Below are 17,682 nucleotides of genomic sequence, written 5' to 3' on the forward strand. Positions count from 1 at the left end.
TAAATAGTAGAAAAGCCAGAAATGTTAATATTATATTTTTCTATTATGCAGAATGTTAGGACCTGGGGTTTTCTAGATAAGTAGTTTATTTTAATGTGCAGTACCATGCCTTAAGGTTATTAAAAACATTTAACCACTAACAGAACTCAATAGGATTGTGTTGCAGTTGACATGGATTTATGGCTGATTAGCGGTGCCTTATTATTAGAGAGAAAAATTAAATGTCTATATTTTAGAGCATTCCTAGAAAAAGCATTGCAGTATTTTGGAGTTCTATAGATTACAGTGAATCCTTTTCTTAATTTATTTTTTTTTTACCTGCATTTAAAGGGATTCTGTAATGAGTTTTATGGTGTACCTTTTATTTCTAAATTACACAGTTTAAATAGCAAATAATTCACTGTACCATTTTAATTTTTTGTTGTTGTAATATTGGTGAGTAGGCAGCAGCCATCTCAGTGCATTGTGCCTGAGTCTGAGATTTCAGAAGGATCCAGTGCTACACATTAGAACTGCTTTCAGGTAACCTATTGTTTCTCCTACTCTCATGTAACTGGAGGAGTCCCAAACCGGACTTGAATTCCTTACTATTGAGTGCTATTCTGATATCTACTGGGAGTTGCTATCTTGCTGCCTTCCCATTGTTCTGCTGATCAGCTGCTTGGGAGGAAACTCCAACTTGCAGCGCAGTCGTAAAGAGTGACTGAAGTTTATCAGAGCACAAGTCACATGGCTGTGGCACTCAGGGAAATGAAGAATATGGATAGATAAGTATAAAAAAAATCTGCATTTTTGAAAAACAGATTTCCATGCAGAATTCTGCAGGTGAAACTCTATTAACTGATGAGTTTTAAAAAAAGATCCCATGGATCCCACAGTATTCCTTTAAGAAAAAAAAGTTATGTACATGGATCAAAAATATAATCAGTTAAAAATGCTGTCCTGTTTCTGAAATAGAAGTTACATTTCACTCTCTCCCTCTCATCATGTCTCTCTCCATGCAATAGGTGGGGTCAGGTTTTGATTGACAGTCTAATACATCCTTTGGGGGGGGGGGTTGCACCCTTTTTTGCCTAGAAGAGGTATTAGTGTGCGCTCTTTCAAATTAACCAGCTTTGGCAGAAATTTGGTTTCTCTACATGAAGGATTTGTGTTCAAGTCAGTTACTTTGTTTGTGCTGGAGTCTGTTATTTGAGTTAGCTCTTATACATCTGCTAGGAAAGGAAGACCCCCTAAAAGATGTATTAGACCTACCTATCAATCAAAATTTGACCCTGACTGAGAGAGACTGAAGAAAGACAGGCTGCTGAGAGGGGAATAATGAAGAATAACTTCATTATTTCAGGAACGGTAAAGGATTTTTGATTGATTATATTTAGAATGTTTCGTATTTCCATAAGACAAAGCTTATATTACATTTTAATTTTGTGTTAGTTCCCCTTTCATGACCTATGTTTCTTCCAAACTAATGTTAACTTTGTTTTCTTTTCTGCTGGAGAACAGAGTTCTGTAAAATATTAACTAAGGCAGAGATAAACCTTTCAGTCCTGCTGGAGTTTGCATTTGGTTTCTTTTTTGTTTGTTGCTTTGGATATTTTTACAATGAGATATTGATTTTCTTTAAGGACTATGTTCATTTTCAAGTACAGGAAGAAATGATCTGACTCACTGTGATGACACATATAGCTATTTTTGTAATGGAAAATATGAAAAATACTTGAGATTTAACAGTAAATGAAAGGAAAGTATAACTTCCCTTAAAGTAATAAAAACCTGCTTTGATATGTCTGCAGTGCCATTCCCTGAGCCAAATATTGTGGGTTCTGTATTTCACTTTGGCAAAATACTAAATAAGGGTTTCAGTTTTGAGTAAGCCTTTAAGTGTTTTAGTGATTAAGGTTTCCATAGTTAAATAAATAATTTGGGATTAAAAAAGACAAACGTTCAAGTTCAACCCCTCCCAATAAACCCCAGTGCACATATATACAGATACTTATTCAGACATATCTATACACTGGCATCTATAGTATTAGTAAGCAAGGAGTAAGAGCTGAGTGAAGCAAGCCTCTGCTGCAGTAACAGCTCCAGATATAACAATACTTCTTACGTTGCACTAAATTGTACTGCTCTTCCATAGGAATAACAAAGCATTGCCAATGAATTGTGAAGCAGTTTCTGCCATGCAGTTATCACAAACATGTTAAACACTCCTGACTGGTTGCACCTACTAGCTGAAAAAACATTTCAGACACACTGTGATTTGGGCATAGCAAGATAATTCGTCCATTGGATCAATTATTTAAGTACACAGTATTGAAATATTAGCCACATTACAACTTAGTGCAAAGCATGTGCCCTTAGCAATTTCTGTTGACATTCTTGTGCCATTTTTCTCCAACTAAACTTCCTTAGAAAACTTTTCACACTGACCTACTAGCAGTGTCTCTGCATTCACCTCACTTCAACTTAGAATTAAGTATAAAATCCCTCAATACAGCAGTAGTATGTTGCATTACACATCTTTCATGCATGTATAACACCATCTATGTTACACTGTACTGCAATCAATATTCTGTTATTAATTAAAATATTTGTAGGCAAATTTCATTTGGGGTGATAAATGGCTTTTGTGCAGGGTGAGGATCCATATCTATCAATTTCCTGTCATTGATAGCATAAGGAGAAGTTGTTCTTATCTCTAGAATAGTGATGGGTGAAATAATTCGCCAGGCAAGGATTAGCAGCGAATTTTCACTTTTCGCCATTGGCAGATTTTTTAGCAAACGGGCATCAAAATTCGCTGCAGAAAAATTTGCCGAAGCGAAACTAGACAGATTTACTTATCACTACTCTAGACATTTTTAGGTATATACATGGATTGCAATGGGGATGAGGCCACATAATTGATAACTTTCCTACCATTAAGCAACAAGTCTTGGTTCATATGAATGGGTCTACTCTTACGGCTAGTGATGAGCATATTTTTTCACCAGGCATGGATTCACAGCAAAATTCTGCATTTCACCACTGGTGAATTTTTTTGCGAAACTCCCACCAAATTTTGCCCCAAAAAGTTTGCGGTTGCATCATAAAAGGCACGATTGCATCAAAAAAAGGTGCACGCGTTGGAACAGTCACATGGTACTCGCATTTCATGAATTTTCATTGTTCCATGAATTTTTCAGCAGTTTCGTGGTTTTTTGTTTTCACGAATCATGGTTTTTAGCACTAAAAACCATGGATTATACTAATTACACGAAAACTCGAAAAATACGTAATTTATGAATATATATTATGCTATACGAGGCAAATTGGAAATATCTTTATTTTATTTGTCGCTTTAGAAGTTTTTGTGGGTTTTTTTCTCATTTGTAAGCACACAAAAATTCTTACAAGAACAAATATTTGAGGTTTTCTGTTTTCATTCTATATTTTAATTTGTTCATATTTTTTTCCAATTTTTAATATTTTAATAAATTACTAGAAAATTCTGGTTTTAGTGGAAATTAGTTTTTTCATAGTTTTTAAAAAAACAAACAAAAAAAAACTCTAAAACCACTCAGAATGTTGATACATGGGCCTCTAAAAAAAACCAGTTGCCTAATCAATATGTCCCCTTTATACAATTGGAAAACTAACATTGAAACAGATATTTCTGTGTGACTAAAGAGACCAACAGTCAAATACTAGGATTACCTATTATTGGGTGATACAAATTGGACACCACTTCTCTGCTGTACAGGTTTCAAACCTGGGGCAATAATCCATCTAAATTGCTTTCCAAGATGCTTTTAGATTTGTTGTAATTTAAAATTTACTGGAATAACTCCCAGTATTATCCGATGTAAAAAATTGTATGTAGTGTGCCATGCACTTAGCCAGCCATTTCTCTCAATTATATTTACCTTAAAAAGGCCAGTGCACTGGTGGGCAAATCAAGGTTAATAAAAGGATTTTTTGGTAAATTACTCACTTTGGCATTTTTTGATATCTTTCATTTTAACCCTATATAGTTATACTATATAGTCATATGCCAGGTTTTGCCAGCTGGAACAAACATAGAAGAGGCAGTGCAATAGCTAATATCACTACCGTCATTAGCTTGTATACCAAAAGATGCTTGTTTAGAAATGTGATGACAAATATATTGGTATACTGAATGAATATTGTTTCTATGTCTAGTGACAAGTTGTTATATTGTTTGTTAAATGTGGCTGATAAATGTTACTGTAAGTTTTTGTATTTTTGTCTTGGGCTAAAGTGATACATTCTGACTTGCGTTGTTATCATGAATTACACATACAAGTAACTTAAAACATTTTTTATACAACCACAACTTTTTCCCCGCTCTGTGAATTTTTGCGTCAGTTTCGAAAAAACATTGCCATTGGTGAAATGCCGAATTTCACAGCAAATCCATGCCTGGCGAAAATGTAGCTCATCACTAATCACTATACTCCCTCATGAACATCTGTTGGACATTCTTTAGCCATTGGCATATCAATAATGTTCCAATGTGTCAGGGAAAGGTAGAAGGCAACTAGAGTAGAGCTGTACAAAACAGTTTACTTGCAATAACCACTGACAATCTGTTTGTGTTATCTCTAATGCTGTTAAGTCCCACTAGAATTCCACTCTGACAACCCCATTTATTTCATGCATACATATGTGGGGGATATATCAGATTTTGATCCTGTTCAATACAATATATAGAGATTGTACAGTACAGGTATGGGATCCCTGATCCGGAAACCCATTATCCAGAAAGTTCCTAATTAAGGAAAGGCCATCTCCCATAGAGTCCATTATAAGCAAATAATTATAATGTTTAAAACTGATTTCCTTTTTCTCTGTATAGGTAGGGGACTTGTTATCTAGAATGTTCGGGACATGGGGTTTTCCGGATAAGGGATCTTTCCATAATTTGGAATCATTTTTAAAAATTATAATTATTTTCTTATAATGGAGTCTATGGGAGATGACCTTTTCGTAATTCAGAACTTTCTGGATAATGGGTTTCTGGATAAGGGATCCCATACCTGTAATTTTAAAACAGTACCTTGTACTTGATCCCAACTAAGAGATAATTAATCCTTACTGGAGGCAAAACAAGCCTATTGGGTTTATTCAATATTTGAATGATTTTTAACAGTCTTAAGTTTTGGAGATCCAAATTACAGAAAGATCCCTTATCCAGAAAACCACAGGTCCCAAGCATGCTAGATAACAGGTCCCATACCTGTACTTTGACTTTTAACCCAAAATGTGCACACATGACACATGGCTGCCACAGGGGAAGAGATTACTTGCAGGCAGAGATAAGTTGCTATGTTAAGGTTTATGATTCAAATCACATGTTTCAAAATGATCTGTATCAAATCAAAGTACAAACTAATGTGCATCTGATGGAAACTGAATACAAAAGAGAGTCATTGCTAATAGAATTGAATCAAGTTTGCAATGAATTGATTCACTCATGCCTACTAGCAATTTGCATTAGATCAAGGAGAAATAAAGTATCTTACTGAAATAGGGACGTGGCATTGCATCAGCAATAACATGTCCTCCTACCTGCACTAAAGCCTTGGGCATATACAGCACCTTCTTCATAAATGCCATATATAACTGAACACCCACATTTGTGACACATAAATGTTCAGCAACACTGAAAAACCCCATAAGTCATATGTCAGATGTTTCCTGATTCATCTACCTCACAGCAGGCATCAGTGATAATTTGCTTCAGAATTTTTCTGTTGCAGTGCATAGTGAAAGAGAGAGGAAGAGAGATTGATTCTGTGAATCTCCAGGAATATTTAACCTGAGTGTTGATATTTTTTAATGTAATTGACTTTCTTGAACAAAAAATATTGCGGATATCTACTATAAAGAGGCAAGAATGCAGGAGACTGGACATTTCAATATTTCATTATTTACCTAAAGCTTACACCTATCCACAAGTACAGTAGGTCCCTACTTACAACCCGGTTTGTCAACAAATTACATTTGTGTTGCGTATATATTTACCTATAACTTTTTTTTTACATTTTCCCATTAGTCTGTCCGTTTGCCTGTCATTTACTTTTTAGCTGTAAAAGGAATCTTTTATTGGTGTCTTCAGTTACAACACTAATCATGGTTCTAGTCTGGAAATATCAAAGTACACCCAAGTTTAAACCCATACTCCAACTCTGACACTTTTGTTGGTTATTCTGTGGTTATTCTTTGGATTATCGATTTGCCTTTAGAGCCATTTGTTCTAGGGGAGAAGATGCAACAATTTTTTTCCTTTTTAAGATATCAGTTCCCAAATCCCAGTTCATGTATGATTGCCAACTTTCTGCTAATTACTCACTGCACCCATACAGAATAACACTACCTGCTCCTTTAATAAAAAACTCTTGGATTTCTAGTCTATAAAGTTCCTTATTTCGAAAGGGTATTAGTTTAATAAAATAATTTAAATAAAAGGCATATACAGTAGGTAAATGAAAAATCAGCTCCTGCTATAATCAAACTTAACCATATGAATTGTGAAATACCACCCCCCCTCGAAAAATGTAGAACCAGGGTCCATAACTATTACAAGTCAATGAAAATTATAACCTCTGTAAGTATTATGTCTTTGGCTTTACAGAAATATAGATAGGGTACATGCAGATAAGGTAAATAATACAGAAGTATACTGCATTGTGATAACCCCCCCCAGTTAATTTTTTATTCAAGCAGTTAAATTAGAAACATGCTTAAATTTCAGACATTTCTAAAAAAAATATGATAGATATATATAAAACATAATCTTCTTTTTCACACTTCTAACAAACTGTGACTTTGAAATATGAACTGTGCCTTACTCATTCTGAGACTGGAATGTTACCTTGTGCTAATTCTCTTTGATTAATACAATGATAAAAAGACCAATGCCATTTTTTGAGCGTGTGCAACGTTGTACTATGCAAATAGGAGAATAATGATGGCTCTCACAGGAATTTTCACAAAAGAAACATTAGGTGAAAAATAAAAACGTGAGGTTTTTATTCAGTCCAACGTTTCAGTTCCAAAATGGAACGTTCGTCATATATATAGTGAGAGTGAGTTTTTGGGCAAATGCAATTGACGCCAAAGGTGAATATAATTTTATCAGTTCCCTTTTTTCATTCCCCAACGATGGAGATTAATCCCAATCACACTGATAGTATCCTACCAGACACTTCCAGTGTATAAGGTTATATAAAATATATATAAATAAGGTTAAATAAATATACACTGGAGGAATGTATAGATAAATTAAAAATAATTGGCACAGGTTACAAATGTTATTATAAATAACATGCCATTTTTATATATATATATATATATATATATACAAACAGTTCTTAAGCTGCACACCAAAAGTTAGGGACAATACCTGGGTGCCAGAGCAATATAGCAATATAGGCAAACGAGAGAAAAAGAACGGCACTCGCAGGAAATTTTTACACCAAAGACATCATATGATTTGAAAAAACGTGAGGTTTCTTTATTGGTCCGATGTTTCAGTTCCCACAGGAACTTTCCTCAGGGACAGCAGACTGGGAACTGAAACGTCGGACCAATAAAGAAACCTCACGTTTTTTCAAATCATATGATGTCTTTGGTGTAAAAATTTCCTGCGAGTGCAGTTCTTTTTCTCTCGTTTGCCTATATATATATATATATATATAGAAAGTTCAAAAAAGATGCAGCACACAGGTTATTTGCAAAAAGATGTATTAAAAAGAATCACATCACATATGCGACGTTTCGGACACAGTACATGCCCTTTATCAGGCTTGATAAAGGGCATGTACTGTGTCCGAAACGTCGCATATGTGATGTGATTCTTTTTAATACATCTTTTTGCAAATAACCTGTGTGCTGCATCTTTTTTGAACTTTCTATTTTGGAGGGGCGAGACGGCGCCCTTAAGTTGCGGAGCACCAGGGTCTACGCTATGGATGAGTGCGGTGACAGTTTTGTCTAAGGTATATATATATATATATATATATATATATATATATATATATATATATATATATATATATATATATATATAATGATGAGCGATTTTTTTCGCCAGGCATGGATTCGCAGCGAATTTCCGCATTTCACCATTGGCGAATTGTTTCGCGAAACTTTTGTGAAAACTTGCTGCGGAAAACTTAGTTGTGCGGAATTTGTTTTGTCACGCATCAAATTGGGCGTGATCGCATCAAAAAAAGTCAAAATTGGGTGCGGTTGTGTCAAAAAAGCGTGGGCGACAAAAAAATTGGCGGGGGCGGCAAAAAAATTGCACGACAAATGTGTTTCGCAAATTTTTCGCAAATTTGTGTGTGTGAAATGTGTGTGTGTGTGTGCAGTAAGCTTGTAAATAATAAATGAGAGGATTCTAAATGTTCGGTAATGACAACCAAAATGAAACCAAACTCCACAGCAGCACATGTTTCTATCCTTATAGTGCATGGTATAGTTGCTAAGTGAGATGATGTCCTCATCAGCCTACAACTGTTCTGTTTAGGCTTCCTTGTATACTTTTTTGTTGCTGTCCTATATCTATTACCGTTACCTGTTTAAATCACACACACGATCCCGCCAGTTAGTTCTCTTGTATTCCTTGTCATAGCCTATTAAATGACCTCTCATATCTTTTGAAGTACACAGTCATATAAAAAAACAGTTCTTGCATCTGTAGGCTGCCAAATCATATATAAACATAAAACACCTGTGTCATATATGGTAATCCCCATGGTTTCCCAATGTGTCAACTCCAGATCTATTCTGCATTACCGCCCCCAGAATACTCTGAAACAGCACAGATTCCTGTTTTAAGTGTGAAGGCAGATTAGTCTGTTTAGCTGATTAGTGGGCTAACTGTAAGTCTCCCAGCAGACCTGGGTATGAGGTTTAAGCTGCTGCTAAGAGAGGAGAGGGAATCCCAATAGAACAGTGCATGCAAGTGATATTGTTTTTCTGTTGAAATTGTATTTTGTACAACCCTGGTTGGTGCCCTTCTCAGGGGTAATGCTCCTGGTTAATGAAGACTACAAGTGGCCTTCAAAATCAGTTTATGTATATTATATATACATTATGGATGTGTATGTATTTGATACCAATTACATTAAAAAGTCTCTGTTCGGATTTGTTACCTGGACATACTGTACAATACCAAAGTCACCATTACCTGGCAGCAGACTGTTATCAAGTTCATTCTAACAATTAATATCAGTATGGCAGTGAAAAGGGTATTGAGAACATTAAAAGAAAACAAAAGAACTGAGAACATTAAATGATCAAGAATGGACATAAAAACTGATTTTGAAGGCCATTCATAACTGGTTATGCTGCGTAAAGTTTCTGTATATACAGTATTAGAAACAAGAAAAAATAAATAAAAGAACATATATGAAAATCACTTATTGTAGTATTAAAAGCATCATAAATAAAACATGGGAAACACTTCTTAAAAAAAATTTGAAGATATTTTATAATGCTATATAATTTTCAGAATTTTTGACCAAAACCATCTTTAGTCAACAAACAAAAGTCACAAATAATCTAAAAACAATACTTTATATTTTTTGCTTACCTGTGCATTTCTTAAAATGATTGTTCCGTTTACCATGTGATCCCAACTTACATCCAAAATTTTCCTCCCAAAATTCTGCAAACCATACATTTCTACGGTTATTGGCTAAGGACCGACTTCGAAAATATCTATCGAATCCTGAGTTGTTTTAAAGAAAAAAAATATTAGTATTGGTCATTCAACTAGACAAGAGCAAAGTTACATAAATGATAGGGTTATTGTTAGCCTTAGATGTTAAAAAGGTCTTGCTGCCAATATTTCTAGACTCAGCTTTTGCATTGTGTACATTATGTGTAACTGACATTACTGAACATACAGATGTTGGCACACAATAGAGTACAGTAGGTTGGGTACCCATGCAGCTTACTGATAAAACACTTATTCCTGCCAGCAGTTACAACTTACAACCTACATAGTGTAGATTGAAAAGGATGTGTGGTTTATTAACTGCATAAATGCACTAAACCAATCCCTAATGAAGCAGATTAAACTGGCAAATAAAAGGTACCCTTATATATATATATATATATGTGAGTAGCACAAAATCGGCATATCCTATTCATGTTACCATCTATTGATGCTCTCTTTGGTAATATTGTTACAGCTCCTTCAGCTATTTCTTCTTGCTGGTACACTGGCGCAATCTTAGAACCCCAGCTGTCTGAACCAATCCACAGAAAATGCCCAGTTTGATTGTTTCTTTTGGCTGCTTCCAGAATTCGTCTACATTACAAATAAAAGAGAAACAGTATTGATTCCAGTCGTAAGAGATTACTCTGATATAGTAAATTGCCAAGAAGAGAAAATAAGTCAATTCCAGAGAGTAACTTACACCTCTCTGGGTCTAGAGTTCATGTTAATTTGTTTCATTCTAGCTCTAATACTCTTTATGTCATCTATCATTCTCATCTCATTTATCTCATTTAATCTCATGCCTTAATCCATAGGATCTTGTAAAGTTACAGCAAGAAAGCTTTAAGGTCCCAGTGGAAGACAAGAAAAGCTTTTTGTTTAAATGCAGCTGAGATTTTCTACACCTCAATCCTCACATGCAATTCTGAAGCACGGTCATATAAATTTGCTAGGAACAAGAGAGTGTGCTATAATTCTGCCTAGCTGTGATAATGACATATAAACAAGAAACAAAAACAGGGGAACAGAGAGAAACCTATTACCTTATGTCATCTTCATTTGCAAAAATGATTATTGCCCGTGCGTTAGGGGTTTCCAACAGGCGTCTAATGATTTTATCAAATTCTCCTACTTTGGGCTCCCGGGGGATTTTCAATGACTGTGCAATGCAAACACCTCCTGTAAAGACATGATATTGTTCAGAAAAGCTACACTTTAAGGATTAGTGATTTATACACTGAAGACACAGTAAGTTTGGATTATAAAAACAGCTTTATGGAAAATCCATTTCTGTTATGTTCCAGACATAAATCTGTTCATAGAACAAGTGAAAATGAGAAATCAAGAATACATTTTTTTTCTTCCTTGACTGGTAAGTTTTTTTTTATTTTATTTTATTTTTTGAAGCAAAAGTCATGCAGAAAATCCAGTTCAATGCAATTAACAGTTTGTGTATAACTTGTAGTTTGTGTTTCATTGTTAGTGATGGTTTCAGAGAAATCTCTCAAAGGGTGGCGCAGGAGAATACAGGGAAAGCATTTTTCCTGCACCAGCATTTCATACAGTATGCTTCCCAAATAAATGCAACACATTACAACATGGGGCTGGTCTGGCAAAACTCTATACATGAAACCTTCCCCACACTGGTAAGTTGCAGGTATAATTTTCAAACGAATCTAACCATGAATACTTACAAAATCAATTGAAATATATTTTGAAGTACATTAAATAAGCATCAGATATCTGGGTCAATTCCAAAATAAAATCCCCAAACCTTTCAGGGTTTCTTTTTTGTTTTGGCTGATAGCAATCTGGCATTGCTGCAACTACACAATTTCAGTAAAGTACAAGACTGGATCAAATAAAAAAAAAAAGGAACAGAGGATAAAAAAATATTTAAGTCCTTGTTTTGTGCCCTGAGGCACAGAAAAATTTAATGAATATCCCAGAAGGACTTTTCATTTACTTGACATCTGCTTCTTGCTAAAAGAATGTTACTTTTAACTGAAATGAAATCAAACAACACATTTTTTAAAAAAAATAGTCCATAGTATTGCATAGTCCATAATACTGCACATTTGTTTGGTATTCTCACCAAATTTTTTTTTTTGTGTTAAAAAGTGTTAGTTAAAAGGGTGGTTGTAATTGGTTTATTAGTAATAGAGGTTTAGAAATAATTAAATTGGGCACACTGCATACCAAGGTAACCCCTATATTTTTCTTTATATATTATCAGGTAAATTTGGCGAGAAGCACATAAAAAAGGGTTTAACTGAAAGAAATTTGTTTTGATGCCTGACATTTTTGCTGTTTTGCAGATTTTCCCCCGTTTCATTAATCTCTTGAAAGATTCCCAAATTTTTCGGTGAAGCGAAACGGGACAGATTTACTCATCACTATATATATATATATATGTAAGTAACAAAAAAAATATTGAGTGGGGTAACAAATATTGAAAAGACAGAAGTCATGAAAGATGATTATTAGGAGGGAAAAGGAGGAGTGCAACAATATGGAAGAAGATTATCTGAGATAAAAAAGCAAAAAGTGATTAAGAGGGATAATTAAGTTTAAACTTTTATGTCTGTATAAAACCTGCCTAACTGCAGGTTGATGCAGGGGCAAATTCATTTGCAGCCATGGCCAAGGTTTGGGGCATGAGAGAGATGGGCATTAACGGAGAATACATACTGAAAATTAATATATGAACTGAATCAAAGTACAAAAACATTTAAAAATACACACATAATACAGAAAGTTAAACAGAAGTATGGGTGCAAGAAAATGTTTCAGCTCTCAATTAATGCTAAGCAAATTTCTATTTATCGTTAACAAGCAAGAATTATTGGGAGAGTTCTACCATTCTTCTAGCAAAATGATCAAAGCTCTGAGTAAAAAATTACATCTTACTTTTAGAAAATAATGCTTATGTTACAATTTCTTTTTCAAGATTATTCCCCTTTAATATTTCCAAGGATATAATTTTTACATTTAAATTGTCAGTTACTGTTACTTTACAGCGAAATGAGTACAATCTGCATGACTGACTTTATTTACATGATGTTTTAGAAGCTAATGAAGACTTATGGAAAATGACATTAAAGAATTAATATCTACTAAGAAGTAATATAAGCAATTTTCAATTAACTTGGATTAAGCTAATGTACCCAATTAAATGTTTTGCATGCTTATTTTATTAAGATACTGATGAGAAGAAATAATGTAAAAAAAAATTTTACCACCAAGCTACTCTACAGCGGGTAACCTGCTAATGACAAGTATATGTCACTGGATAGATTAATAGGCCTTGTGCCTATGAGCCCCCTAACTTTCTTTTAAATACAATGTATCTTGTGATACTTAGAATTCATTGGTTGTTGACTGATAAATGAGTCTTCAAATGGCATAAAAAAGCCTACAATCATGACGGACTTGGTATGTGTCTCATAAATAATTACAATTCTCAAATAGGGATGAGTAAACTTTTTGGCTGGTACAGTTTTCCAGCTAAATTCCCATATTTTCCAGTCATGAAAATGTTCACAAATTTTTTTCTTTTTTGCTGGAAAATGCTGACCTGTAGCCTTCCAAATCAACCTGGAAACAGTCCAGGCATGGTGCTTAAAAGAAACTGCCAACATGGGAGCCTTTTTTTCTATGAAGAACAGTTGTAGCTTATTGGAAAGCAGCTTCTCTAACAAGCTAGGGTAATGTTTATGTTATTGCAGAGCTAAAATGCCTAAGCTGCAATGTAATTTTGATTTTGTAATACACAGGTAAATGAAAAATATGTCACACAAGTCAAATAAATGCATAAAATGTGCTTACATAAGGAATATATGCACACTTTAATTTCATGTGATAAAATGCAACATCAGGGTTTGTTTGGAAACAAGCAGAATGTAAACATTCCCTCATATGGAACAGCCATGCAGACAAAAAGCTCAGCTTATGACCTATGTGACAGAGCAATTCATCTCAATCTGTAATAGATAACGTACTATCAGTGATTTTTTCTTGTACCTCTGGAACTACCTGTGTGTAGTAGTACTGTACTGTCTGGGAATCTCACAACAAGTAGTGAAATTTGTGTATGATTCTTGTAAGCATTTAGGTGGATGCAATCATCAAAAAAATGTTTGGTCCTGATAACAATATGACATGTATACGGTATATAAGCAGCTAAAGTTATATGAGTTATAAATATAAGTTAAGGTAAATAATTTTAAATTGTACGATAATGAGTTATAGTTACTTTTGTACTTCTATAGTGCATTGTATTACCCATTACTCATGAAGTTTTTCTTCTTCCTGTCTTTCAAAAACAAATTATTTCATTCTTAAAGTCTGTATAGAAGATCATTCTGTAATAGTGATTATAGATCTCTCTACTAAACTATATTGATCCTCAGTAAACCATGCACCTTCCATATATTGGACTAACCATACACATTCTTAATATAATGACGCACCCAGTCATTTAAAGTGAATTTGTCTAGTAAAATAAATAAAATACATCCGATCCTGTTTTCTGCTTTAGCTATGATGTTCTCTTAAAAGCTACATCTTTATACAGAGCCCCTCCTACTTGCATCAATAATGAATTAGCTTCCCATTCATACAGACACCCAACCAAGCCCAGTAAAACACTAGATTTACACAAGAAGATTTTCTGGATAGATGAAGATGGTTATAAATAAGGAGATTGCTCCTGGATAACCATAGTGATACAAACAGAATACTTTCTTTGGCAGTTTGTTTGGATTAGAATTAGGTTTTAGAATGGTTGGGAATGAGGTGAAAGTAATTTGTGAGAGTAGTTGTATTAAAGCTAAAAAATATCGGCAGAAAAACAAAATGTCTTTCTATATTATTGCTTCTTTGAGCCTGTCTCCTGCTAAGGTACATCTAGTTGAAAAAGATAATAAACAACATTGCACAGAACCTCCTCTCCTGATGCACTTCCTTCTGTCTAAAGTGAGGCAGAACATGGTCTCTAAAGCTGAAGAGCTTGCTATACAGACAGCACAACATATTGGCAACTTGTAGAGATTCAAATAATAATATTCACAGACACTGGGGTCACTTTAATTGTAACTTTTTGTAAAAATTAGAATTGGGATCATGTTCTTGGATGCAAAAGGGAATTCTTGTCATTATGTGGTCTTATTATATACAGAAACAAGTTACATGTAACATCTAAGCAAAAAGGGTCAGCAGATCATACAAGTCTTTTGATGGTAGAAATCAAAAGACTAGAACTTAGCACACTGCAACACTGCATACATTGTAATGCCATGCACTATATCATATCTTCCTTTAGACTTATCTTGTTACTGAGAGCTATACAATTAATATGCTTTCTTGTAATGTGACCAAGGTGATAAAATTCTAACTGTAATCTTGAAAGGTACATAAAATACAGGGGTTGAATATAAAAATGCACTAGGTCATATACTGTATGAGTGTACTTAAGATGTACATTTACTTTAAAATTATTGCAATTTAACTAACAAAGGACCCTTTAAACTGTAAAAATATTAATCACAAGATTGCAGATTAAAATCACATTTTCTATAGACTTGGCGACTTGTTTATCAGAATTCAAATTTGTGAATTTTGGAGAGCTTTTTCAATTTGAATAATCTTGAAAATTTACCAAACTCAAATGTTTATTTATAAAAAATATTGAATCTAAAAAACTCAAGCAAATAAACTTGTAAAAGAATAATTTGAATGTTTGAAATGTATATTTCGCTCATCATTTTCAATGGGTCTACAAAGTCTTAACAAAATGTAAAAACTTTGAAAACCTCAAAAAACCCAAATTAAAAAAACTGTTTAAAAATTTTGCCTTGAACAACTCTCATTGACTTGAAAAAATTTATTTTTTCTACATAAACTTGCATGTTTAATAAATATTGCACATTCGAGTATTATAAACCATAACTCCAATTAAAAAAATAAAATTGTGGTAAAAATTTGAATTGAAACTTTGAAAAATCAGCCCCTTGGTATAAGGTATAAGTATTCAGACTCCTAATTTATGCAATGAGATTATTTATGCATCAAGATTTCCTTTGGTCACCAGTCAGACAAGGGGTAAACATTCCAGCACCTCCATGGCATGTCACTGTACACATAGCTTTCTTTTTTATATCACAGTTTCTGTAAATATATCTAAATTCAGTTGCCTTGCTTATTGCTGGATTTCTGCATATCAGCCTTGGTTACAATTTTGAATTAACCAAGGAAGACATTAATCTTATTAAAAGCCTTGTAGAGGGTATTTTTTTATAGTCAGATTTATGATCCTAAAAGCTGCCAAAGTTTTACTTTGTTGCAAAAGCCTATTCAAGAAAATGTACAGAAAGTGCCAAGATTTTTCTGTTTGAAAGCCAGTGTGAGTTAACAAATCCATGCAGGGTGCCCTTTATGATTGCTGAAGTCTGATCTTTTTTAAAAGCTGTAGAAACACTGTTTCAAATTTTGTGGAAATCTTTTATACAGAACTGTGCTTGTAATTGATTTATTTAAGAAATGAATGGTAGCATGTTCCACTGGTGTTCAGTAAAACATAAATGCAGGCATTTTCATTACTTTTCAACCTGTAGTTTGAGATGACTAGTGATGAGCAAATATTTTCGCCAGGCATAGATTCGCAGCAAATTTCCGCATCTCATCATTGGCAAATTGTTTTGTGAAACTTTTGAAAAACTCTTGAAGTGTAACAAATTTTTCAAAAGTTTCAAGTCATGGTCACATCAAAATGGCCACGGTTGTGTTAAAATAGACACAGTTGCATCAAAAAAAGTCGTACGTGACAAAAAAGTTGCAAAAAAGTTGCACAATAAACACATTTCATGTATTTTTCGCCATTCTGCAATTTTTCTGTTGTTTCACTAATTTTTCACTAATTTTTCAGCAAAACAAAACGGGACAGATTCGCTCATCACTAGAGATGACAGTTCTGTTTTATTTAGTGTATGAATGGAAATCTGCCCATTGGAGTTATACTTATTTTTAATTAAAAATAGTAAGCATGGCTAGTTATAGTATCCTCATATAAGCATTTAAACAGAATTAAATAAATTTAAACATAATCAATATATCAGTAGTTACAAAACAGAACAGCAAGCTTTTCTGTAGCTAATATCAGATCAAAGATCACTTTAATTTAAAAATATTAGTAATCATTCAATAATATATTTCTGCCCTTTTTCAGGTAGCATAATGTTCCATTTCCTATAACTATACAAAGTAAATTAAATGCAAGTACCCACAGAAAAATATCAACCATTTATTATTGTCAGAGAATTGCGACCACAACAATTTTTTGGAAACCAATACCATGGACACAGGTAAGTTTAAGAGACTGCAGGCTGACTTATAAGCAATTCGATAGGGAATGGAGAATGTTTGTCTGGACAGTGAAATCTCAAATAACTCTAGAGACTTCATTTACTCCTAAAATCAATAGATGCCTCTCCAGATTCTACTTGGATTACTTAAAAGGCATCACTTGCAGAGTAAATGAAATTACATGTCTAAAAGTTACAACACGTACAAGCTTTTTGATCATATTATTTTTTTAATAACCGGAACTTAAATGTAGTCTTTTTTAAAGGTCCATCATGATAGGTAAAGTCCAAACTGTGACTGCAAACAAATCAACTAATTGTGTAACAAAAGCCCACTTTTATTAGGATGAAATAAGTTTATATGGCAAACACTGGCAAGTAAAAGTAAATAGTAAACAGACTGGATTAAAACAAACGTTTCTTTGGCAGTCATTTATTTTCTATTAATTTTCCCCAAGGATGGCTATTGTCTTCTCTTTGTTATAGTTAAATTGAACAGCAACTATTCTCTATGGGGGAGATTTATTAACACGAACGCTCTGAGCATATTTTCGCCGATTTTTTCTGTGTTTACGTGATTTTTTT

At 33.8% G+C, this 17,682-nt stretch overlaps 1 protein-coding gene across 4 annotated transcripts in view; it reads right to left on the minus strand.

The window, feature by feature from the left end:
- Window positions 1-17,682, minus strand: part of grm8 (glutamate receptor, metabotropic 8) — a 444,690-nt gene that overhangs the window by 131,954 nt on the left and 295,054 nt on the right. For all 4 annotated transcript variants that reach the window (XM_018092300.2, XM_012959967.3, XM_018092299.2 and 1 more), the window contains 3 exons: window positions 10,780-10,915; window positions 10,173-10,327; window positions 9,605-9,742 (listed from right to left, as the gene is read on the minus strand). In XM_018092300.2, coding sequence (XP_017947789.1) covers window positions 9,605-9,742; window positions 10,173-10,327; window positions 10,780-10,915 — 429 coding nt within the window. The remainder of the gene's footprint in view (window positions 1-9,604; window positions 9,743-10,172; window positions 10,328-10,779; window positions 10,916-17,682) is intronic.

Source organism: Xenopus tropicalis, chromosome 3 (assembly GCF_000004195.4).
Source record: "Xenopus tropicalis strain Nigerian chromosome 3, UCB_Xtro_10.0, whole genome shotgun sequence".
Taxonomy (NCBI): domain Eukaryota; kingdom Metazoa; phylum Chordata; class Amphibia; order Anura; family Pipidae; genus Xenopus; species Xenopus tropicalis.